The sequence below is a fragment of the Dysidea avara genome, chromosome 9, assembly GCF_963678975.1.
Source record: "Dysidea avara chromosome 9, odDysAvar1.4, whole genome shotgun sequence".
In the NCBI taxonomy this organism is placed as follows: Eukaryota; Metazoa; Porifera; class Demospongiae; order Dictyoceratida; family Dysideidae; genus Dysidea; species Dysidea avara.
The window spans coordinates 16,023,306-16,048,909 of NC_089280.1; the positions used below are offsets into that span (position 1 = coordinate 16,023,306).

The 25,604-nt window shown below is 37.1% G+C and overlaps 3 protein-coding genes and 1 long non-coding RNA gene across 5 annotated transcripts; 2 read left to right on the top strand and 2 right to left on the bottom strand.

The window, feature by feature from the left end:
• The first annotated feature begins 1,621 nt into the window (after window positions 1–1,621).
• On the top strand, window positions 1,622–3,949 carry LOC136267516 (uncharacterized). The gene is made up of 2 exons (XM_066062682.1): window positions 1,622–1,754; window positions 2,595–3,949. Exons 1-2 carry the CDS (start codon window positions 1,622–1,624, stop codon window positions 3,947–3,949), a joined length of 1,488 nt encoding a protein of 495 aa, XP_065918754.1.
• A 3,926-nt stretch (window positions 3,950–7,875) lies between these two features.
• LOC136267517 (polyubiquitin-like) lies at window positions 7,876–8,364 on the bottom strand. Its single transcript, XM_066062683.1, has one exon. The coding sequence runs from the start codon at window positions 8,362–8,364 to the stop codon at window positions 7,876–7,878; it is 489 nt and encodes a 162-aa protein (XP_065918755.1).
• A 309-nt stretch (window positions 8,365–8,673) lies between these two features.
• LOC136267404 (uncharacterized) lies at window positions 8,674–23,920 on the top strand. Of its 2 annotated transcripts, none has more exons than XR_010706669.1 (3): window positions 8,674–8,696; window positions 16,303–18,972; window positions 23,383–23,920. It is a non-coding gene; the product is annotated as an uncharacterized lncRNA (long non-coding RNA). The 2 variants fall into 2 exon arrangements; XR_010706668.1 differs by lacking the exon at window positions 8,674–8,696 and adding an exon at window positions 13,256–13,394.
• Window positions 23,222–24,300, bottom strand: LOC136267402 (uncharacterized). The gene is made up of 4 exons (XM_066062547.1): window positions 24,199–24,300; window positions 23,856–24,134; window positions 23,473–23,802; window positions 23,222–23,424 (listed from the first exon to the last, which is right to left on the bottom strand). The coding sequence occupies exons 1-4, from the start codon at window positions 24,251–24,253 to the stop codon at window positions 23,366–23,368; spliced, it is 723 nt and encodes a 240-aa protein (XP_065918619.1). The 5' UTR covers window positions 24,254–24,300; the 3' UTR covers window positions 23,222–23,365.
• Between the last annotated feature and the right edge of the window lie 1,304 nt (window positions 24,301–25,604).

Consider the following 25,604-nt stretch of genomic DNA (forward strand, 5'->3'; position numbering starts at 1 on the left):
CCCTATATCTTCTGTGTGTATCATTATTTCAGGAACTATATGCACCACTACCAACACAAATAATGACTATGTAACTATACCTATTGTTCAACTCTGTTCCAGTAGAATATAGTTTCCGTTTCCTCTAAAGTTCTTCAAAAACAAGTTTCGATTGTAGGTTGCATCTCCAGTTACAAAAGTTGTAATTGTGGATTTTGTTTTATTCAAATGGTTAGCAGTGTGGCTAAAAGAGGTGACTAGTGTGGTTTTTATATTTAAAAAGAATTATATGATTCAAAAAGTGTTAGTTGGTTTAATTGGTTAGATTTATCAGCTTCAGTATAATATGTAGCTACCAACTTAGCCATTTAGCAAACTGTAGTCTTTGCATATTCACCCACTTTGCTTTAAATGTAAAATCTGTACCAGTTACCTTCTGATGTGACCCCTTACTGTGGGTTATGGTGCTGGCATTTGTAACTAGCCTATAGTTCAGTCTTCATAACCTGGCAGATCTAATAAATTGACTATCACAACAATAAATTCAGAAAGCCCATAAATGCAAATATAGTTGCACTTTGCTAAGGATTGCCAGTGGACTAGCTAATAGCTACTAGTACCCTTCATTGCATTCTGTTTTCAGTGCACTTCATTGGTTTTATGGCTAACAAATAGGCTAAGGAGCATGCATCATAGTTGTGGCGTTCAACACCACTACTACTTAGCTATACATGTTTCTGCTTCACAGATTTAGGCATGGCTAAGAAGAGCTGATGCATTATGACATATAGCTAGCTATATCTAAAAGCTTGGTAGCTACAAGTGAAAAGGAATGCATGATAGCTATACTCAATGCATACTGCAATCAGTCTTGATTTAACGGAAAAGTAAAATTTGAATGATAAAATAATAAACTGAAATTCCATTGTTTTCCACTGAAAAACTGCTAAAATACTCTCAGATTCACCTTTAGAGGGCCTAATTTTCAAACATTTCCTGGGAATTCCCCCAGACCCCCTAGGTTGGTTTGCACACTAATGTAGTGACTATTCCAAACAGGGGTGGATCCAGACTTATGGAAAGTGGGGGTCAAAATTTAACTGAGGCACTTTGTTTCTGGTTTGATAAGGTGAGACCAAAAAAAGGTAACAACCAGCTGACAATAGTTGCCCACCTCACCAACCATGCATTTATAGCTGATAAAGTACATAAAAATCCTTAAATAGCTCACTACACACTGTTCTAATACTGTGACAGCTTTATTAGAGTGACTGCTCTATTAGAGTATCTCGATCTTGGTATACTAATAATTTTTGGAGGGGGGGGGGGGGGGGGGGTCAAGAGCCCCCTTTGACCCCCCCCCCTATATCCGCCCTTGATTCCAAATAGCTAATTTTACCATGGATATACTACATGAATCTTACAACTAGGGCCTTGTGAGAAGGCTTGGCATCTTCTGATGTCTGGCTATTTTTTTATTTTTTTATTAATGCTTTACAGCACAAGTGCTGAGGGTCTGTAGGACACCTGGTCCTATAGCCCGCTCAAAGACTTTAGCTACTTATAGTGCGTTTACACTAGCAGTTGGGCACGGTACGGTACAGTACAGCACGGCACGGTACGCTTAATTTTGCTAGTGTAAATGGGTATCGATCCGAGCCAAACCGTTACGTGCCGGGCTGACCTGGCCCTGCTACTTCAACCGTGCTGGCTCGGTACGGCACGGCACAGTAGACAAATTGAAACAAACCTTGCTATATCCTTGGATGCTGCACGTAAATACGATGGCTTCTACCATGGCCAAACGTGAAACAAAGTCCAGTTACCAAGTTCAACTTGAATGAGCTGTCCATAGAGCGATAGCCGCTGATATTGTCCTTCAAACGGATTGCCGGTAACTTGTACGACAGCAACAGCTTGAAACAAGCTTGAAAACGGCGAGGGAATCTCGTAGGACGATACTTTAGCCATCACGTGCTTATGTATAAACTTGCCCAGCACGGTTATTTCCTTACCAATGTAAACGCGCACTTAAAACGTAGCGTACCGTGCCGTGCTGTACCGTACCGAGCTGGAGCTACTAGTGTAAACGCACTATTAGACTTTAACTACTTAAGTGTTTGTCAGCACTTCAAACCTACCTAGGCCTATCTGTATCAATCACCAATGCTTTCCGACTAGGGAAAAGATCTGATAAGCCAAGACTTTTGAAAGTGTCTCTCAGTTCCACTCAAAAAAGAGCTTCTATCCTAAAGAACAAAACAAAACTCAGATCTACCACAAATCCACCAAATATTCGTTCCTTGTTTATAACACCAGATCTCACCCCACTTGAACAAAAGAAACACAAAGCGCTGAGGCAGCAACTGGCTGACATGAATAAGTCAGAAAATGTTTATATGATAAAAAATGGGAAAATAGTGCGGAGGAATACTTGAACCCCCTCCGCACTGATAATCCCATACCCCCTTCCCCAATTGATTTTACTTCTACTGATTGTGATGTATCCCACCCTTTGACTGCTCTGATATTAAATTGCCAATCTTTGGTTTCCAAGAAAGAATCCTTTCAAAATATAATTAATACTTACTCTCCTGATGTCATTTTTGGTACAGAATCATGGCTCAAGTCTAGTATAAAGAACAGTGAAGTCTTTCCAAGTGGTTATGTTGTTTATCGTCAAGACCGAGCTGACGGCTATGGTGGTGTTTTTGTTTCCTGTCGTGATACCTTTACTACTCATGATATTCATCTCACTGCCTTGTCTTGTGAGTTAGTGGCTTGTCATATTCAACTAGCAGATCAATCATCACTTATTGCTTGCTCAGTTTACAGACCACCTTCTAGTGATGAATCTTACCTAGCAGAACTCTGCCGACAGCTTACAGCTATTCATATGAAATTCCCCAATTCTGCATTCTGGATTGCAGGAGACACTAACCTTCCTAATATAAACTGGATAAATAGTTACACCACTGGTCACTCTTATCCTGTTACTCTAAACAACTCCTTCCTTGATTTCCTTAATAACAATGCACTTAGTCAAATGGTCAACACACCCACTAGGGGTCCAAACATATTAGACGTTTTCATAACCAACAGACCTTCTTTAGTTGAGACATGTGATACTGTAGATGGTATCAGTGATCATGAAGCAGTTCTTGTTGTCTCATCCGTTATAGCAAACCTCTCCTCCCCATCTAAAAGAATAATCTATCTGTGGGCCCAAGCTGACTTTAACATTATCCGAAGCAACATTCAAACACTCTGTGAGGACTTTCTCAATAACCACTCAAGTTCAACTTCTGTTGATGTTTTATGGAATGAATTTCTGTCCATTTGTAATACCTGTATGGATTCAGTCCCAACCAAACTAATTTCTTCCAAATGTAAGCACCCATGGATCAATAATTACATTAAGAGACTGATCATGACCCGCAGAAAGCAGCGTGCATACAATCAAGCTAGACTTTCTAGCCTATCAACAGACTGGTCTAAGTATTACGATCTCAAAAGACAGTCCCAGCGCGAATGTCGTACAGCTTTTAATAGATATGTATCCAACCTTGTTGATCCTAATAAGAACACAATTACTAAACGTTTGTGGTCTTTCATTAAGAATAAAAGGCAAGATTCTGTTGGAGTGGGCACCCTCAAACATCAGGGTGAAACATTTGTGGATGCTACAGACAAAGCAAACCTCTTAGCATATTATTTCTCCTCTGTTTTCACCAATGAAGATGTCAGTCACTTTCCTACGCTAAGTACTGATCCAACACCTAGCATACCACCAATTCAGATACATGTGGATGGCATATACCAACTACTATCCAACATCCAACAACATAAGGCATCTGGGCCTGACAACCTTCCTGCCCGTTTTCTTAAAGAAGTGGCATATGAAATCTCCCCAGCCTTATCATTGATCTTCCAGGCTTCTTTATATCAAGGTGCACTACCAAATATCTAGAAAACTGCGAAGGTAGTTCCTATTTATAAGAAAGGTAATAAATCAGACCCATGCAACTATAGACCTGTGTCCCTTACATGTATCTGCTGTAAAATATTAGAGCATATAGTATATTCAAGTGTGTCTAATTATCTAACATCCTTCAACATTTTATGTGATGAACAACACGGTTTCCGTCACAAAAGGAGTTGTGAAACACAATTAATTTCCATGGTTAATGACTTTGCTAAGTGTTTGAATCATAAGGGCCAGTGTAATGTACTCCTACTTGACTTCAGTAAGGCCTTTGATAAGGTTCCACATTCCCGACTCTACCTCAAGCTTCAACATTATGGGATTGATGGATCTATCCTATTGTGGATTAAGTCCTTCTTAACTTGCAGATCCCAGTATGTAGTGCTAGAAGGGAAAAACAGCTACTCTAAACAAGTTCTCTCTGGTGTACCCCAAGGTGCTGTACTCACACCACTTCTGTTTTTACTGTATATAAATGATCTCCCTGCTTGTGTCTATAGTAAGATTAAACTGTATGCAGATGATGTCCTACTGTATTCTTACATACATTCCAAATCAGATTGTATAGCCCTACAACAGGATCTTGACAAACTCATTGAATGGGCTCATACTTGGCTGATGGAATTTAACATTAAGAAATGCGAACACTTGAGAATTACCAATAAAAGAAATCCCATCATTCATAGCTATCATCTGGAGAATTCTATCATCTCTGAGGTTCCTCACACGAAATATCTCGGGGTCACCATTGACCAGAAACTATCATGGAATTAACACATTCAAAGAGTCACTAGCAAAGCAAACCAGGTTAATGGATTCTTGCGCCGTAACCTTCACCAATGCCCTGTTTCTGTTAAGAGCAATTGTTATAAGATGATGGTCCACCCCATTGTTGAATATGCATCCTCTGTCTGGGCCCCCACACCCACACCAACATAAACCAACTTGAGTCCATCCAAAGGAGAGCAGCTAGATTTTGCTACAATGATTTTTCTGGATTTAGTAGTGTAACAAGAATGATGTCATCATTAAACTTACCTACCCTCGAAGAAAGAAGAAACAAGTCTAAGATAACTACAATGTATAAGATAATTAATGGCAATTTAAGTATACCCACAAATGATCTAATGCCTAATCATCGTCCATCAAGGGAAGGATATTATAAACAGCTTGACACTATGATTGATTCTTATAAATTTTCCTTTTTCCCTTCTACAATCAGACTCTGGAACACACTCCCCCCCTTTGTAATTCACTCCCCTACCTTAGATGAGTTTTGTACTAACCTGAATATTCATTATGATCACACCTGTGCACAATAATCTTTTTGATTTCTGCACAGTAACAAATATAATAATATAATAATAACTAGCTATAATATTATACCACTGAGGTCTGTACATTATCCCCAAATTAAAGTAACTTAAATTTAGAGTTTCCTGGGATTCAGGAAACTTCCTCTGACATTTGAACTTGTGGGCTTGCACTAGAAACACCACTGAAACTATCATAGTTTGGCAGCACAAAATTGGGAACAAGGAAGGGCAAAATACGGCTGCAATGTAATAGGAAAATTGTATTGGTTCAAAAGTAGATGAAGGGTACATTTGTTACAAAACACAATTTTAAATGGACATCAAAAGAATGATTTCAGTATAGTAACTAGTTAGCCAAATCAGATATGTGTGTTTGGATCACTACAATACTTGACTGTGCAGCCAGAAACCATATATACCGAATTGTTGACATTAATGATTTAAAGGGAATACATGAATTTCAGTAAATTTGAAGTAATATAATGCTATGATCGGCTGCACTCTGAGACCCTATGCTTATCACTCACTACCAAATCTGGAAAACATCTTGGATGATACACTGCTGAGGAGAAGTCTTCTTTCAATCCAACAATATCTTGTGCATTTTACCACTGTTACTACCAAGATTCTTCACACACACATGCGCACTACACACACACTAAGCAAACCAAAAGCCTCCAACAGCAGTGAGCCAGTGAACCAGCATTGGGATACCTGTCTTGTGCAGGCAAAACCTCTTAGGGCAGGACTGTTAACCCGCAAAGGGACTGTTCAAGTCTCACAGTCAGAGGCCATGGAGCCCAAAATTCCACCAACACTGATAAGTGAGACAAGCAATTTGCTTCCCCAGTTAACATCTGGTATCCATTGATGTTACAGCTGGGTGTGCTGCTTCCCCAGTTGACACCAAGTCACCATTATACGGCTGAGTAGAATAGAGCAATGTGAGTAAAGTTTAAAGAAAGAACAACAACAATACCATGCAACTTTGGCATTGAACCTGAAACCTTTCAATTACCAGGCCAATTGTCTAGCCACTTGGCAATGCTGCCTCACACACACGTGTGCACATCCTGATTTGCACTACTAACCATTATACAAAATGTGATAACACTAAGTTTGCAAAATCAGGCTGGAAAAATAAACTATAGCTAGTTAATGCATTTATTTGACCATGAAGAGTTCACTTGGGAATATAAAAACATAATTATACACTATAATATTAACTGTCAACAGATAGGAATTTAGTGTTAACTACAGCAGGCCTAGGTTGTTGGCACATTGTTTGGGTAAAAGTAAACTAGTGACCTGAAGATTATATACTAATGGTTAATCTATATAATTTGTTGCATGTTTATATAGGGTCCTGCATTATTATAATAACAATAAACTGCATGTATATAGTCATGATACCTACGTATACAGATATAGCCTTTGCATTGGTGATTCAAAATTACAAAGGACTAGCTATCATTCTTGAGTGGCTTTCAATTGCAAAATATTACAATGTATACGTATAATATAATCATGAAAAATGCAGTGCTCCATTCAGCTTGTGCTAGATCAGTAGCTGCGTTTTACCATATAAATTAGCTATATGCATCTGATGTAACTAGCTATGCACAGCGGCATGTGCAATACTGACGATACCATACTTTATAATGTTATTCATTCTACATCCAACTGTTTATCACTTCAAAATGATCTCAACTCCTTATTACAATGGGGCACTAGATCTGCATGGTGTGTTTTTTAATCCTGATAAGTGTATTCATGAGAATCACTCGTAAACACAATCCGATCACATACAACTACACCATTATAATGACATCTCTATCAAAGAAGTTTCATCTACTAAATATTTAGGAGTTACAATCACCAATAACTTGCCTTGATCCACACACATTACTAACATCACATCCAAAGCTCTAGATCTTTCAGTCAAAGCATTCCTACAGAGAAATCTTAAGTCCTGCCCAACTCAGATCAAATTAAATTGAAATGTTATAATGCCATGATAAGACCAATCTTAGAATACGTCAATCCTGTCTGGTCCCCTCACATCAGAAGAGACATTGATAAGCTTGAACAAATACAGAGGCAATCTGCCAGATTCATTATGGCTGACTTCTCGCGTTTCAGCAGCGTAACCAACATGCTCATTGATCTTAACATTCCCAGCTTAGAACACCGCAGTCAAGTATCCAGTATCACCCTCCTCTACAAAATTGCTCATAATCTCATTGATATAGTTCCTGTTGATTTAATCACTGTCACTTCTAACACCAGAGGACACGACCAAAGATTTCATCATATCTATGCAAGGACCAATCAGTACAGTAATTCATTCTTCCCTAGATCAATTAGACTATGGAATTCACTCCCACCTGACCTAATCCAACAGCAATCATTACATATTTTTAAGTACCATCTGAAATTATTATTACTTTCCCTGCCAATCACTAATCCCATAGTCAATCATATTGTAAAACATTTTGTATGCATGTGTCATATGTGCGTTAATCCTCAAACTGAGGCTGTACATATTTGGAAAATAATAATAATACTGTTTGTGCATGCGTAAGTGTGGAATGGTTAATCTAACATACAACAACTCTGTCCCCCGTCAACTCGAACAACCAAGTGAATGTTAGCATTACTTTGAATTCCATAATCAGAGATAGTCCTTTTGTTGTTTTCCAATTGTTCCACGCCAAAAATCAATCGTTGGTGATCAACTGGAACATTAAGCTCTTCAAATATTTTTCTTTTTAGCACTAATATGGTTTCCTCGGTATTTATTTTGACCGTGATGGTCCTTCCAGTCAAAGATTTAACAGCAACAACTATCAGTCCGGCCCCACGTAGTCGTGCAACCAGGTGTAAGGTGGATTCGTTTTGAATGCAATAGTCACTTGGAGTCAAACCATCCTCAAGTTGCTTTCCGGCATATATCAGTCGCGCGTCATCTTTTAGCGCTGGATCGTCTGAAAATAGTCTCAACTTAACTGTCTCGAAGTAGTCAGTAGGTTCTACTTCCAAACTAACTGTCTTTCCATTGAGAGTTTTCACAAATATACGCATAGTGAATGCCGAACTTCTCTTGAATCGCACTGGGGCTCGAAATCGCAATCACGTGAAAAGTTGAGGGAGGGGCTTTGTTATGTTGAAGTGCACGAGAGTGCATCATTTGTAAAAGGTGATTGGGTAAAAGGTATCAGTTATAACCATGCTATTACGCACTGCACAAAGTTCATTGTGCTTTTCGTAACTTGGATTGTAGAAATATCAATTATAATAAAAAAAATTATGTTGGCTAACTGTGCGTTATTCCAAATAAAGCATACTTTACTAAAGCAGCAATGTATTGTTCTGTCGAGATGTTGTTAGCAATGTTATGTCAGAGTATATTAAAGGTAATTACTAGTTTACGGTCCTGAGATCGGTATTATTGTTCTTTTGTCACAGTGTTAGTCTGCCCGCCCCTGTACTTTTTTGTTAAGCTGGGGGAGCGGACAGCACTAGACTAGACTACTTTTGGAATTATATGCATATTTAATTCGACTTTACAACTCGCTACCTACTAACTTAACTAATACACCTGACTTAAACACATTTTGTCACGCACTTCATCTATATAGACAACAGTAATTTTAAGTTTACATCTTTTCACATGCACACAACACTCAATTATGAGGTATGTGCGTTAAACAAGTTAAATTAAATATTCAGGTCAACCTGAACCTGGAAGCACACCTGGTGACCAGCCCATCCCCTAGTAGTGGCGGATCCAGCAGGGGGCAAATACCCGCCTCTCCCTTCTGATCCAGGATTTTGCTAGGAGCACACTAATAGAAGTCACTCCACGTTTCACACACTCTGTGAAATGCGAAGAATGGTCTATCTAGGGGGGTCTACCAGGCAATTTTGAAAAATGTAGTGTTCTGAGATTGGATTTGGTGTGCAATTTTGACTGAAATTTTAGGAGCATGCGTAGGAGTTATCAAAGGTGGTTTCCACTGAAAAGTAGATCCAGGATGTAGGATCTGGTCCCCAAAAGATTTAATTTTGTGGATTGTCAAATTCCATGCAGTAGTCTGAGTGCTAAACACAGTAAAAACAAATTAGTGAAGGTCACTAGTGAGGTCCTGAAATTCCTATAGTGTACCCATAGAATATATAGGTGCTGCAGATACAAGTTTTCACACTAAGCAACTGTAGAATAGTAGTATTTAATTCACTGACTGTTCTATTAGAGTATCTCGATCTTTTAGCCAAAATACTATTTTGTGGAGTTCCTTGAGGAAAGAGGCTGTGCTCCCACTGATCATCATTGTAATGGTGTAGATTGATGTACGTACTCATACTGATATGTGTTTGTGAACAAATTAAATAAGCAGCAACACATTGGCCTGAGCTTTTCTTGTCATTCAGAAGGGGTTTCCGAACCCCCCCTTGCAGGCCCCTGGATTTTTGCTGAGTTCCATGTACACTGGAAGAAGAAGTATGAATACTATCATAGATAGTATCTATGATACTATTATAGTGAGCTAGAAAGCAGAATTAGCTAGTATAATATAGTATAAGGTTTCCTCAACAAAGGAAAAATTGAAAAATCAACTTTCTGAGATGGAATTTGGTGACAATTTTGACTAAAAGTTGAATTTGTTTATGAAAATTCAATGCTGGAAGCATGAATACTACTGAGCTGGTAGTAGCTATAAAGTCTGTAAGGAATTTTGAAAAATTCACTTTTTGAGAATGATTTTGGTGGTTGAAAATTTATGTAACGGTTGAACATAGCTGACAACAAAGCGTAACAGATACTTCACTTTTCAGACAATAATTGATAGCTGGGGCACGTGGCACCATTTCTTTTGATGTGGTACGCGTGGGTTCACCAGTCAAAATAATTAATTTTATTTTACAAAAAATAAAGTTGACAAGTACACAAAATAATTTGGAATTTTCAACTAGAGTAGGGACCATAGCACATCGATTAAAGAAATGCACAGTAGGGATATAACATTTCTTATTGTTTTACTGTGATTTAATATTGTGTACTACTCCAGCTTGTTTCAGCACTTTTTTATTGATGTGCTATGGTCCCTACTCTAGTTGAAAATTCCATTTTTTTGTGTACTTGTATACTCTTGACTGTTTTATTAGACTGTTCTAATAGAGTATCTCCATGCATCTCTAAATGTATAGAGGGGCAAATTTAGGGGAGGGGAAAGAGGGGCCAATACCCCTCCCCCCCTTCAGAAATTTTTATAGTGTTACTCATTGAACATAATAAGATTCAAACATTTTTTGATGCAGTTTATGACTGTATAATAAAATAGATCTGAATTTCTACCCATATAGGTATAACACAAGGGCCACCGAGTACAAAAAGGAAATAAAAGTTGTGATCTGAAGACAGGGTTAGTAAAGTTAGAAGGCCCTTGCAGCTGAGTTTCCCTTGCATTGTCTTCATTAGTGCCCTGTCTAAGAGACTAAATTGACTTCTAAACAGTTGCCTAACCCTAACCTAATCCTAGAAGCACTTTTCCTAATCCTAGGAGCGCTGCTCCTAATCTTAGGAGTGCTGTTCCTAGATAAGAAAAATCAATGGTATCATACTGTGCGTAGTGCATGGCTAGCCATTCTAATCACTACATGTATACAATAATTTGCAACATGCTAAAGTGCTCCTACTAATAACTAGTAGCCTGAGGGGTCCGCAACTACGAACAATCCTGTACAAGATTTCAAATCTTTGGCAAGATTTTAAAGAATTCATGGCAAGATTTCAAAGCAAATGAAATATCTAGTATCTGGGATAGTTCAATCACGTGATGCTTAGTATCCTAAAATGTGTGGAAATAGTTAGATACCACACATACCAGCATCCTTGAGGCATAAAATGCTGAGTAGCAAGTGTTAGAATGATGTGATCCTATGAAGCATTTATGCCTCAAAGTCGCTAGTATTGGTATCTAACTGCTTCAAAAAATGGTCAGCCAGCAGTGAAAAGGACATTGTAGCTATGCCTCATGTGAAGAGTATACAAAAGGCTGATTGGAAAACTCCATGTGAAAATTTACCTGCCTCTCAAGGCTCAGCTGCTGAGACAGTACTTTTACTGGTGATACACACTGCTTATCAACAAGTACTGCATCAGTTTGAGTAAGAGAAATGTATCAAGAATTAGCAACAGTACCTTCAACAATATAAAGTTGTATCGGTGCACCAGACGCTCAACTAGATGAGTATCTATCCTCAACTTCTACCCAAGACAAGTCAAATAGACTACCACGAGCAAGATTTCATGGATTGGATTCACCATGCCTCGTGTAAAAGAAGTGAAAGTGGAATCATATAGCTAGTAACAATACTGTAATGGCGTTTGTCATGTCGCAGCATCGGAGCCCATTTTCTAGGAAAATTAAGACACCTATACCTACCTTGGCACTCCAGTTGCCGGTAACTCGTGATCACCAGTATAGGTAGTGAAAAACATGCACTACCTAGCTACTAGGTTAGTTGTGCTATTGTTTTGTTGACAATATAATTATATCAGCGGTAAATTCTTGTGTGCATAGTAGTGATAACTAATTGATTAGTATGGTTGGTACTCAGAGACTTGTGTTGGAGTCTCTTCATAACTAACTTCTATTTTAATTGAACTTAAAGCATTGCTAACATACCATTTTCTAATATTTAAATAGATTTCTGTCGCTAAAATGTTTACAAGAGCCGTGGACTGCTTTGGGAAGCACGGATGACAGTTCTAATAAAGCACTTTTCAAAACTTTAGATTTCAAATTTGAGGTTTCAACAAGATTTCAATGAGGTTGTAAAGATTTCAAGAGAGTTGCAGATCCCTCGCCCCATCCCTTTCCTTGTAGGAAGGACTACCTCTTGTGATATTCCAGTATAGCCAAAATTTAGTTTATAATTCAAGAAATGTTGATATATTGAATAATTTTAAAGGCAGCCGTATCATCTGCAAATTTACCTGAAACCAAATTTAAACTTTCACCCAACACTTTCGTGTACACTAAACGCCTCTAAAAATTATTGTGTGGTAGTTGTTTAAACCATCGATAGCTTGTGTAACACATTTTAAGACTCAACCGTCTGCAATGGCCTGAATCGAAAATTTTACCAGTGAAACACTACTGATAGGTGATTATCTGCCGTATGCATCAATCATAACAGACTGTAGCTAGCTAGCTATATACTAGCTACTCAGAGTGGGAACCCATTTAATAATGTGAATCTGAACTTGTCTGTGCCCCTCCCCCTGGATCCGCCCCTGCCTAACCTTGTACCCAGACTGCTCCCTAACCAAATCAACAAAAAGAAAAAAAGTGATCTGAGTACCTATGTGTAGCTATTCCCCATGCAGCTGTGAAGCCTACCATCTTTATGATAGGGCTCATGCAATACATTTGTTGTACCAAACAATGCATAACTAGCTAGCTACATGGGTGCAATACTGCTGTTTACCAGAGCTTATAATATCTCTATGGTATAGTGTAGCCTATATAACAAGAGGGTGGCACTCCAATCAACCATGTGCTTTAATTTTTGTTCTCGGTCAAAGTCAAAAAATAAATCTTGACCCTTGACTTACACTAAAATTATGTTTGACTTTTGACCAAACGCTTGTATATTTGTGACCCACTGAGTGAAAACCTGACTTGTTTGTGTTTCTTTCAAACTTCATTTTATGATTATTGTTGTCTAGAAAGAAAAACCAATGGGTTGTCATAGGCGTAGCAAACACCTTGTGGTTGAGGGGGGGGGGGGGGGGAGGGGGGGAGACAATGGTAGAATAAAATAAAAGCTGAAGCATGCTAAAATAGAGAATGTGGGAGCATACCCCCCCAAGAAAGTTTTGAAAACTAATGCTCTGAAACTGAATTTCAGAGTATTTTAGCAGTAAAAACACTTTCCAGCAGTGTATTCTTACTTGTATCATTTACTTCAATGTCAGTCACAAACACTATGAATTTAATTTTAGAGGCACTTGCCACAATTGTCGATTTGAAGTGTTGCTGAGAAGTCACTATGTAAGCTGATAGCTTCATTAATTCTATATGGATTGTTGATTGAATAGAAAGGTGAATTATAGAGTAATTTGAAATGTGGGTGGTAAGTAGACTGTTGAGAACACATGAGAGAACTTATGAGATGACTTGAAATAGCTAACTAATTTATTGGGGGGCTCCCCGCTTTCTACACCTATAGTTGTTAAATTTCAACCTTATCTGGTAAATGCTTTCAGAGTTATAGCAATAAACAACAAGAAGAACAAAATTGATTTGTACAGTGCCTATACAGAAAAAAAAATTACAGGCGCTTGTTTAAGTGATCATAAGTCTTGAGTGCAACGGGCTACTTTCTGCAAATGCAAGCCCGTGATTACTCCATCTTAATGGCTGCCAAGAATCAACTTACTACTTTACCATTAGCTCAATCAATATACTTGAAAGCCAAACATCTCACTGTGAGGATCACCTCCAAACACTTTCAGTTCAGTGCAAATTTGATGATTCAGCTATGCTGGAAGCTACTTGTGGATCTTAAAATTGTTTGTTGTCAGGATTCCATCCAGGGCAATTATCCTTTCTTCTACGGGCATCATCTGACATGTTACCAACCGTGGGTATTGAATTGGGTAAACTTCTTGCTGGCAGAATATCTCTTTCACAGACTTAACATTACAATTCGTTACTGTATGTGTGTATTGTATAGTTTCTGAGAGCTTATATGCTTCTCCAACAATTGCAACTATTCTGAAAGATTGAAACACCTAGTTGAGTCACTTCACAATTAATGTCTAGACAATAACTGAGCTGTTCCTATCTATCATCTTGAAGGTTTTAGACAAATCTTTTTCATCTGCCGTATCTCATCTAACAACATAGCTTTGTTTTCAAATTTGAATCAAAACACATTGGTCTACTCCACTCTCTTTAAAGTCAAAGAATTTTAAGTGACCACAGAGCTTTTCATTCCAGCAGTTTGGTGATTGTTTTTTCAAGACATAGATATAGACTTGTGTACTCAGTTTGCTGACTAATTTCCCAGCTGCACGTATAGCTTCTTGGCTGCAAATGCAAGTGGGGTAGATGGCAAATGTGCAAAAGGGAAAATATTCCTATAAACACTTTGTGAATATCCTTGACAACAAGTCTGCCTTTGAAACACTTCACTTTACCATTACCATCATACTTCACCCTGTATATATATATATAAATACCCATTTAAATTATGCCCTTTAATAAACTCCAGGTTTGCATCAAGGAACTGTACTCAAGTTCAGTGGTGCTTATCATAATCACAGTCGAGGGCATTATCAGTAGTAGTTGACTCCTCAATCTTTACTGTGTAGTAAGCTTTATGCTCACTAATCAAATCATAAATTATCATCATAGATGCATGCAACAAATAAGGAAAGGTTTTGATTGCATAAATCACATTATATGGTTGTATTGTATATTAGGGAACATGGAGGTTTGCCCATTTTCACAAAAAAATTTTGACCAGAAACCGTGCAGCCACTCACAGCATCTTAGCAGTATTGGTGAAGTATCTTCGGTGCGACCCAAAATACTTCCAATAAGTTAATTGCTATGAAATTTTATATATTATTTTATTCAGTGTAATTCTTTTGCTGACTCATGGACAGACTGACTGACTTACTTAGACAAACATAGCTCGATAACGGCTATTATTTTTATTTAGTGGAATTTTCTACTGACTGGCCTACTTGCTAATACCTTCAGACAAGAGTAACTCAATAACGGCTAAGGCTAAAAAGCTGATTGTTTTACTGCTAGATGTCGCTTCAGTGCCTTTTGGCATACCATAGTATGTACACAGTGCATTCATCATAGATTTATATCTTTGCTTTCCTTTGTGTCCCATTTATCTTCGCTGACAACACTAGGTGTTAGTTCGCTGACAGTAGCGCATGATGGCTTCTTTGCATTTGTGCAGGAATTTGTCCATATTTCCATAGTGATTGGTGAGGCACTTCTCATACTGTCCTAATGCTGTGCTGAACTTAGCTAAAAGCAATGCTCCACTTTTCAGTAATTGATAGTTGTGCCATGCATTCAGACGAAAATGTTAAGTCTGGCACCATTCTTTCTTTTGATGTGGTATGCACAAATTTACTGGTCATAAATATAATTATGTTACAAAAAGTAAACAAACAAGTACAAAAAAGTATTTGGAATTGTAAGTTCGATTAGTGATCATAGAATTAAAAAGTAGTGAAACAAGGGAGGTCACCTACACCTGGAGAATCGGAGATATACTAGTGGACATTAAATCCCTAGGGTATAGAGACTAGTACATCTTCAGGTGTAGGTGATCTTGTTTAATATTTCGATGATCCCTAATCAAACTTAGAATTCCTTACATTTAAGTGGTGTGAAGTTTGTAGAGTTATCTGGAAGATTTCATCCTCATATTTTAGATTTCATTATATACCGCATGTATAGAATAATATGTACATATATGGCTAGTGATTCTTGAAAACATGCTAATTGATAGAAGGGTAATAAGTTCTTGTCTGCATTATAGTTTTGATTATCCAGGTTTACTACCAATAAGCAGCATTCTGGCACAAGAATCTGATAATGTACAAGTACACTGTGTTTAGAATGAATGAGATCAATGTAGATGCAACATAGTTATGTGCCCTACTTTGGTTTGCGATTCAAGTTTTTGTAAAAAGTGTGTGCTAGAAAGTAAACTAAGGAAAAAAATACAAAACATTCAGGAATTTTCTTAACACACTTATGATATACCATCTATCTTGTCTCTTAATTCACTTGTTTTAGTGCATGAATCTTTAATTTCATTGATAATTAAATACACTAGTTTTTAAGCTATATAGAAAGGAGATGCATGTGACTGTTCTGTAAATGACTATTTGAACACCACTGTTTGTCTGGCTACATTGTATCAGCTATTAGGGTGTAATTATTAAACTGTGACTTTTTAATCTTTACTCAGAATTTAATGCCATCCTCATTTGAACCCAAAGACACTCTTATGTGCTCTGTGTGCGCAGCTGCTGAGGAATCCTTAATATCTACCTTGTTGTTGTCATTCCTTCTGTGAAGAATGTCTGGAGAAGATATGAATACAATCCAAACAAAGACTACTGTCCCTACAGGAGGAGTAAAAGAGTGTAACTTATTTTAAGAGCCAACCAGTGAATGAACTGAATCTGGAGAAGGAATTGGGAGGTGATGTATATTTTACTTGTAGTAAATGTAAGCTTGACTGTGAATCATATGATGAGCTGACATGCAAACATCACACTATCAAAGAACAATGTAATGATCCAATAATGAACCTGAACAGTAAGCACCAACATCAGTTGAAATCAAGTGAACTTGTTGATTTGCAGTTACGTAAAACTCCAGATCCAAATACATCAGAAGTAACCACTAATCTTCCCAACTACATTTCTGTACATACAAAAGTGGAATTTTCTATCATTACTAAGGATGGCAATGGAGATCATTGTTCCAAGGGAGGCCACAATGTGACTGTGGAGTTAAAATCATCAGCAGACCACGTGACATGTTTGGAAGTAAAGGATGATCATGATGGAAGTTATGTGGCTTTACTTGAAGGTAAGCAAGCTGGAGGAGCTGAGTTACATCAAGAGTACATAATATATATATTTAGTAGGGCTGCACCGATTCTAGTATCGGTATCGGTATCGGGCCGATATTGTTGTTTTCATGAAGTATCGGAATCGGCCATTATATTGTTGCAGATACCGATTCTTATCACGTGCGAGAATAAAATAACGTTTGTTTGTACTTGCTTATTTTACTAGCACAGTGGACGCCTAAAAGCATCAAGTGTAACACTAATAACTACCAGCAAACAGTGGCGTAGCTACCATTGAGGCAACCGAGGCAGCTGCCTCGGTAAAAAAAAAATGCAACAGGCTGAGCAGGCCTGAGTTTTGGCACCCCGAATTTTCTACTCAAACATGACTAGACAGCATTACTGTACCACACACAATAGTATCTATGGCTGTAGTACTAAGCAGGGCCAGAACCCTTGGTGACACAGTCCGGCATTGGATGGATCATTTTTCAGCTACTTGAGTTTGTAAAAGATCGAGATACTCTAATAGAGCAGTCATCATAATACACTCTAATAGAACATTCAGTACAGATTATAGCCACTGTTCTCATTGCACTGCTTGGTCTAAATCATTTACATTTATGTTAATCAATTGATCATGCATATCATGTATTAGCAGTTACAATAAAAAATAGACTCCACATACCATTTAAAAGCATATATTTTCAAACATTTCCTTAAGGGAGCATGCCACTAGACTCACTAGCTTGACATGATTAGCACATGCAGTTGAACATCACATCAAAGAGATAATCTCTGACTTAAAACATCACAGCAGATCAATGCTGAAAAAGTAGTGTGCATGACTATGACTACCATTGCAGTCCATGATGGCCTGATCACTCAAAATATCTCTGGAGTAGTCTGATTCAGTTTTTGTGTTGAGTGCAATTACAAATTGAAGTATGCATGGTATGCATATACTGTAGCACTAACTAAGCTGGAACATTACTTATGACATGTAGAAAATGCTCAGAGTCTTCTGAAACAATTTCTTCCATCCAAACAGAGAGTCAGCCTGCAAATGCTGTACCACCCAATCTTGAAAGTGTGTGTGAATCAGTTGAGTCAGAAGCTGACCCTCTCAATTATTTCAATGAATAGACTTTGCCTTGGTAAAAAAATTTTCCTGGCTACGCCACTGGCAAAATAACTGAAATATGCTGAAACCTATGTGTGAAAACGTTTTACTGAGAAAAAGATCGATATACTCTAATAGAACAGTCAATAACTCTAATAGAGCAATTAGGTAGCTAGAAGTGATTAGAATATTTTGTGATTTTGTAAGCACCATTATGATATTATCTACACTTCTCCAGAAGAATACTGGAATATCCACTGGTTTGCATTTTAGTGACTTCCTTCTTTGTAAATCTTGATTGGCTACTACATTATAAACATGAACCATACTGAAAACATGTACAAGAATACCATGAAATGTACTATATAATAAATGCGTACACTATATGAAGTAGCTACTTTAAGGTACTTGGTATCGGTACTTGTACTTGCAGATACTTCCCAGCTGAGTACTTGGTATTTGAAGTATCAGTAAAAAGTGGAATCGGTGCAGCCCTAATATTTAGTAATATATGTATATATATATATACATATATATATATTATGTACCCTTTGTTACATGTATCCATGGATGGAAGGCTTATCAGGGGAAACCCCTATAGTATTACTTTTAGAACTACTGTGAAGTAAAGCTACCTAGCAAGACAGTGAACAATAATGGTGGTATGGGTAAACTTTGCAGTATTGCATTTGGCAGAAATGGAATATGGGCTGTTACCGACTATTCCAACCACTGTGTGCACGTGTTTGATGGTCAAGACCAGTTGATCAATTCTTTTGGTAACAAAGGTAACAGGACCAGTCAGTTCATTAATCCACGTGGTATTGCATTTGATGAAAGTAACTATTTGTATATTAATCACAGAGTGCAGAAGTTTGATGTCAGTGCTACTTGCTGCATTTTGGAGGTTATGGCTCTGATAATGGAGAATTACAGTATCCACTTGGTGTCAAAGCACATAACGGTCAGATATGTGGGATAGTAGACGTATATCGGTGTTCCAGTATAATGGATATCATGCTTCTCTTTTGGTTCCCAGTTGGATTAGCCATTTGGTTTGGTGGTGAATGTTAATGACTATAACCTTTACTACATTCCCAGATTCACTCATGATGGTCATTATATTAACAAGTTTGGCACACATGGGTTTGAAAGAGGTCACTTGAATTATCCCTGTAGTGTTGCCACTGATGAAAATGGTCTTGTTTATGTGGGAGATGGAAATCATCGTGTATCTATGTTTGACAGTTTTGGAAACTTTATTCATTGCTTTGAGTCCCAAGGATCTGCTAGTGGCAAATTTAACTCTCTCTGACTCAATGGGATTACTGTTAGTCCTAATGGCAGTACATATGTTGCTGATGGCAATAACAAAAGGATTCCGGTTTTTGCTGACTTCTAGTTGACTCCCTTTCAGTTGTAAATTATAGAATGGATTATAAATTACTGTAAAATTACATTCTGGCTCAGCACCTAATTCCATGATTGTTGTACTGAAGTCTGATTGGTAACTTGTATAGTTTGAAGATTTCAACTGAATTTGTGGAGTTCCAACGTTATAAATCGTACTATAAAAAGCACTGGTACCTGCTTTATGGTGCAGGGCATGCTCTAGTGTACATGTTATGCATTTTGAGTTTAACTTGGTAGTGACAAAACTAATTTCATTCCTACACGGTACAACCAAGTATTCACTATTTGCATGTTCAGTATGATAATGTGTGTACATAATTTCATGTGTGTTTTGTATGATCCTATCCTCCGGTTGGCACAGCGTGACTAGCTTTGCCACACTGTATGGACTACCAAGTTTTAAGCAACTTCTCTGCATGACTTTTGACTAAATGATTCAAGCATTTATAGGTACAAAACTTGCATAAAATTCTATCCTATATAGCATGCATGCAAAATAATAAACAATAATTCCTAAACTAGCAGTTCACAAGAGCTAAACAAAATTACAATACACAATAAACAATGGTTGTAAAAATCTGTGCACTCTCTACAAGTCACGCAATTACAAAAGTCACCAATAAAGTAATTGGAAATGGTGGAAATGGACACCAGAAATGGAAATGATCAAATTGTTATATAAGTGTACCCAGTAGTATAACACTTATTTAGTGGCCACCTCTTAAAGACCACCTCCATACAAAGACCACAGTGTAATTAGATCTTAAAGATGGCTAAAGCATATACTTAATGACCTTATAAATTCATAAGACTATTTCATGGTTGCCTTTAAAAAGACCACCCTCTTTACAAAGACCACCTCTTCATAATGTGATAATGGCTAAGTTTTAAATGTCTATTTCATGACTTTATCAAAACAGCTATATAGGTCAGTTAAAAAAAGCTAGGCACTTAAGGTAATCATCTCCTTATTATAATATATATATATATATAGACTTCATTTTCTTTCGATACAGTAGGTTGTAGCATATACTAGCTACATTCCACTTGCATTGGCTATTTTTGTATGACACATTCTGGTACAACTAATTAAGCGATGTTGATAGCCAAATGACTCCAGTGAAGTGTGGAGCAAAATATAAATGACCCCTTTATATGAGTCATTAAATACATGTTTGAAGCTTATAAATATTACCATCAAGAATTGTAAAGTGTTAATAATAAAAAATAATAATAAAATTCATAGTAAAGACCACCCTCACTATTTTTATTATGAACTCTTGTTACCTTATAAAGAGGTGGTCTTTATAAAATGTGACCATGAAGTGGTCTAATCAATCAGATCATCAAGTATGCCTTAGCTATCTTTAGAACCTAATTACTGTGTGGTCTTTGTGAAAAGGTGGTCTTTAAGAGGTGACCACTAAGTGAGGCGTTTGCTCTAGGATACATCTATACAAAGATTTGACCATTTCCATTTTAATTTTCAGTTTCCATTTCCTCTGGTTCTGCCCTCAGCAATATAAAAATCACAATAAAAATTAAAGTGTTTAATCTCTCACACTCCTACCTCCTTCTCCACTAGTTTGCTGCTACTCTTGATAGAGCATCAGCATTACCATTAAGTGTCCCTGTCAATACTCTACTGCTAACTTATATGGCTGCAAAGCCAAACTCCGTCTTGCCAATTTTGGATTACTACTGTCTTTTAGTCAATCCAGCCACTACAAAGCCTGATGATAATTAGGTTTCAATAATGAACTGATAACCCAAAAAGTACACCCTGAATAAGTCTGTGAAAAATCTACATTCCTTCTCAACAGTGGAATAATGTGGCACCCCTCTAAGTTATAGTTTTTTGCTATAGTAAGCTATAGGGTGTTATTCTCCCAGATTATCCCAGTCATTAATTTTATCCTTCAGTGGGCTCTTCAAAACAGGGGCTGAGCATAATAAATCTTTCAGTTTCTGCCGTTCTTGGTGACACTGTTCAGTCCAGACTATACTCTATTTGGTTAGTCAAATTAGTCAAGGGGGTTGCCACTGAAGCATAATTTGGCAGAATTTATGGTTCTATCCAGTAATTGCAATGTGTCTTGCTCAAGGGATACTTCAATTTTTCTCCCTGTCCCACCTCTTACAACATGGCCAAGGTACATGCTACACACACTGCTGCATAGCGTACTGACACTTGCTTAGCTTCGTTGTCACTCCTGACTCTCTCAAACGTAACAAAATAGAGTGTAGATGTTCAAGGTACTCTTCCCATGTCTCACTGAACAGTACTAAATCATCTTAATAAGCTGCTGAAAATTAATACTAAACAGTCTATCATCCTTTGAAAGGCTGCTGGGGCTCCCTGTAGGCCAAATGACATCACTCTGGACTGAAAGAAAAGGAAAAAAAAGGAAAGCTGTCCTGTCACAATCTTTCTCAGCCTTCCAATAACATTGATTAAATTAGATTTGATTGGATTATCCATTTTTATCAAAAGACAGGGGTACACAAAAGGCATATAGCTTGTTAACGTGCTACCCACACAAAGTACATACACACATACACATGAGAACAAGTTTATAATTACAACAGATAAGACACATACAAAAATAACAAAACAATTAAATTACACAACAAGAAAACGATGAAGTGCCATGTGAAATGCAAGATGATTTGACAACTAGAAAATATGGTAAGAAAACAAGTTCCATAAAAAGGGGTGTTAATGAACAAAGAATGATGGTAAGGATTGATAGCTAGAGGAAATAGAAAGTGTTAGTGGATGGGATTGTGTGTCGGTAGTAGAAAATTGAAAATGCTTGTTAAATAGGATGGAAATTAGGATATCATGGACTAAACAAACAGAAAAGTAGGATCGTCTAGAATGGAGTAAGGGCCACTTCAGTTCTTGTACAGGAATCTGAATATTAAAACCAGTTGCAGGTATCAGGGTCCCATCCACTGCCACACACCAAAGATTTGCACAGAGTAATGCATTTTTAAAGTGTGAGTTTCCACTGTGTAAATTGTCATCTGAAAAAATGAAAGGGATTGCAAATTGAATGTTTTTGAGTAAATTAAGATGACAAGCAATTGAGGTCCAGTACTGGGACACTCACTTGAGGCACCCCTAACAGAATATTGTATAAATTTGAGAATGAATTTCCAATTTTGATGCATTGGCAGTGGTACTTCAGAAATCACTTCCATATACATACTGTCCCAGCTATCACAATGGAACGTGGTTTGTTCAGTAGATGATCATGAAAAACAGTCAAAGGCTTTTCGTTTACAAAATTAACTTCACCCTGTACACCTTTTCCAGCAAATACTAGTAATTGTTGTGATTTGAATGGCAACAGTAGCAAGACATGTACATGAATGTGTGAGCTATAAGGGCAATAATATACTAGCTATGTGATACATGTAAGTAGTTCAAACATAATCAGGAGCATCTACATGTATATAGCTGGTAGGAGATATTTTGGACCTAAATGGTTAATTTAATATTACTTACATGGCAACAAAGCATTACAATATTAAGATTGTCATGTTGCTTGAGGCATAAATATAATTCTTAATACATACATGTATATAGTGGATTCAGTTACATACATGTTTATCATGCTACAACTTTATTTGGATTGCACATAATTTCTTTGGTTCTGCACAATTTTTTACACACTTGAACCCCATGTAAAGCTGGTTTCTCTGGTAAATAACTACATAACCAGGATCTATGAAGTAACTGGAGTTACTAGAATTCCCCAGTAATATAGCTCTTCATAATATTATACTGGTACATATTTTACAGACTTTCAGTTGCAAAAAAATTCATACCATTGTATAGCTATACACCAGTACAGTATTAACTACACTGTATGTGGTGCAAGTACATGTATATTGAGGAGTTTTTCCTTAAGAGAAAAATTTAGACACAGCATCCAGCAATGATGATGATGATGTTTTACTATCTCCTGGAGAATATGAAGATGACACCATAAACATAAATATCACTTGTGTACCTTTACTGATAGTCACTTGATGGGTTAGTTGATCTACTACACTTCCATCTCCTATAGTGAACACTAGACACTGATATTTGCCATCATGTTTCACAGAGTGGACAGTGAGGTGATGGGTTTTGCCTTGTAGTGACCTGAAACTTGGAGACACAGAAACAGAGTGATCATCATCTCCATTTTGGATGATGGAACTTTTATACAACCATCCCACCCAGTATTGGTTTGGATCACCATACACTTCACATGATAAAGTGATGGGTAGACCAGGTCTAGTAACAGTAGCATTAACTGGATTGCTGATTATTGTTGGTTTGGAATCTTTAGATATCACTGTAGGTGTAAAGACAGTAATAAAATCATTCTATGTATGCTGTGCTATATACCTTGAACTGGTTTACTGATCATTTCATTCTTGTTGTTTGTGTTGCATTCCAAGTCAAAAGAAATGTTACCCTTTAAACAGGTAATCTTGAAGTTGTTAATGTAGTTTGCATGTCGTAGAGCTGGACCCATTAACATCGCTTCATTGACTGTGCAATTTGGACCCATCCCACTGATGCGTATGTACATGGGTTTTTTTGCTCCTGTAAAAATACAGCTTCCATTGGCTACTTCTCCATCGTAAAGAGTACTAGAAACATTAAGCTCAACTTTAGCATCTCCTATATGAACATGCAGTGTTAAAATAATCTGATATTATTGTTAAATCTACGTTTAAACTCTCACCTTTATATATGAGTGCTATCACTATGAGACTTGCTGTTGCAACAATCCCAGTCATCTTGATTGAAGAAATAATTGCAGCACACTCAGTTAGTCACACTAGCTGGTTTGAACTATATAGCACAGAGTGAGAGCTGCTTTTATAGGCTGAACCCTGGCCATATTGCACCATCAATTGCATGCACTTCCCTAAACACAATATACATAGAAATCACTTTATCAAGCTAAGAAAATCACCTTAACCATTGTTTGACATTTTATCAATTCAGTTTCTTGGGAAACTGCAGCTCTAAACTACAAGGTAATATACTATTGACTATTCAATGCATAATATGTTATCAGTTTGAGATTAAACTTGTTGTACAGTACCAAACCACTTGATCAAAAATAGTCACAGCAAGTTATTACTTGTACATATATTTCTGAATATTTTCAAACACTTTTAGCATAAACAGGTTGTAGGACCAGGTGTTCTACAGACCTTCAGCACTTGTGCTGTAAAGCCTTAATAAAATAAAATAAAATAATACTGGACTGAATTTGTACATGGAAAGTTTACTACAATTTGAAGCTGAATGCAACAGATACCAAAAGATGCTGGATCACATTTACACTTGCGAAAAGTCTATTACATGATTAAACAATTGGAGCATACAGTTGTGTTTATTATAAGTAAATTACATAGTAGAATATGTTATGAATGTAATTCTTAAACCATGTATGCAATGCTGAACTACAATGATGCTAGCCCAATAACAAGACTATGAATAATGTGGAAGTCTTACTATTGTGGCCGGACTGGATGCATACTACCTGACATGATTACTGTAATGATACAGTCTTATTAAGTGATGAGGTGGTTATTAAGTAGGTTATTTTCCTGGAAATTGATCCCATCTTAAATAAATCCCTTAATTGAGCTATACTGTTGACAATTACTTTGAAACCTGTCAGAAGTGGTTTGTTTTAGGGCTTTATTTCCCAAGATTTTCTTTGAATGATTTGAACCATACGCAGTCAGCCCACACATACATATGTCACCCATTGTTGTTATTCAAACTATTGTTCTTTCAATATACATGCATATCCAGTGGCTAAAAGACTGCTTTTACAACTAGCCCTAACTTAAAGCAGGATGTGAGAGAAGTGGGTATTTTTTACAAATAATTGATAGTAAGTGAATCTGCATAATTTTGTCTTTTGAAGTATTTTGTGTGCTATATCACATGACTCAAAACTTAAATGTCCAAATAGTTATAGTCAGGAGAGGGCTTGTGTGGTGAAGTGTCAGTAGAGGGGGTAACCAAGGAGTTCTCGGATTTTTCACACTCATATATGCATATATGCATATATAGCACATGGTCCAACTAGGGGTCTGGGAGCATGCTCCCTTAGGAAATTTTCTATAT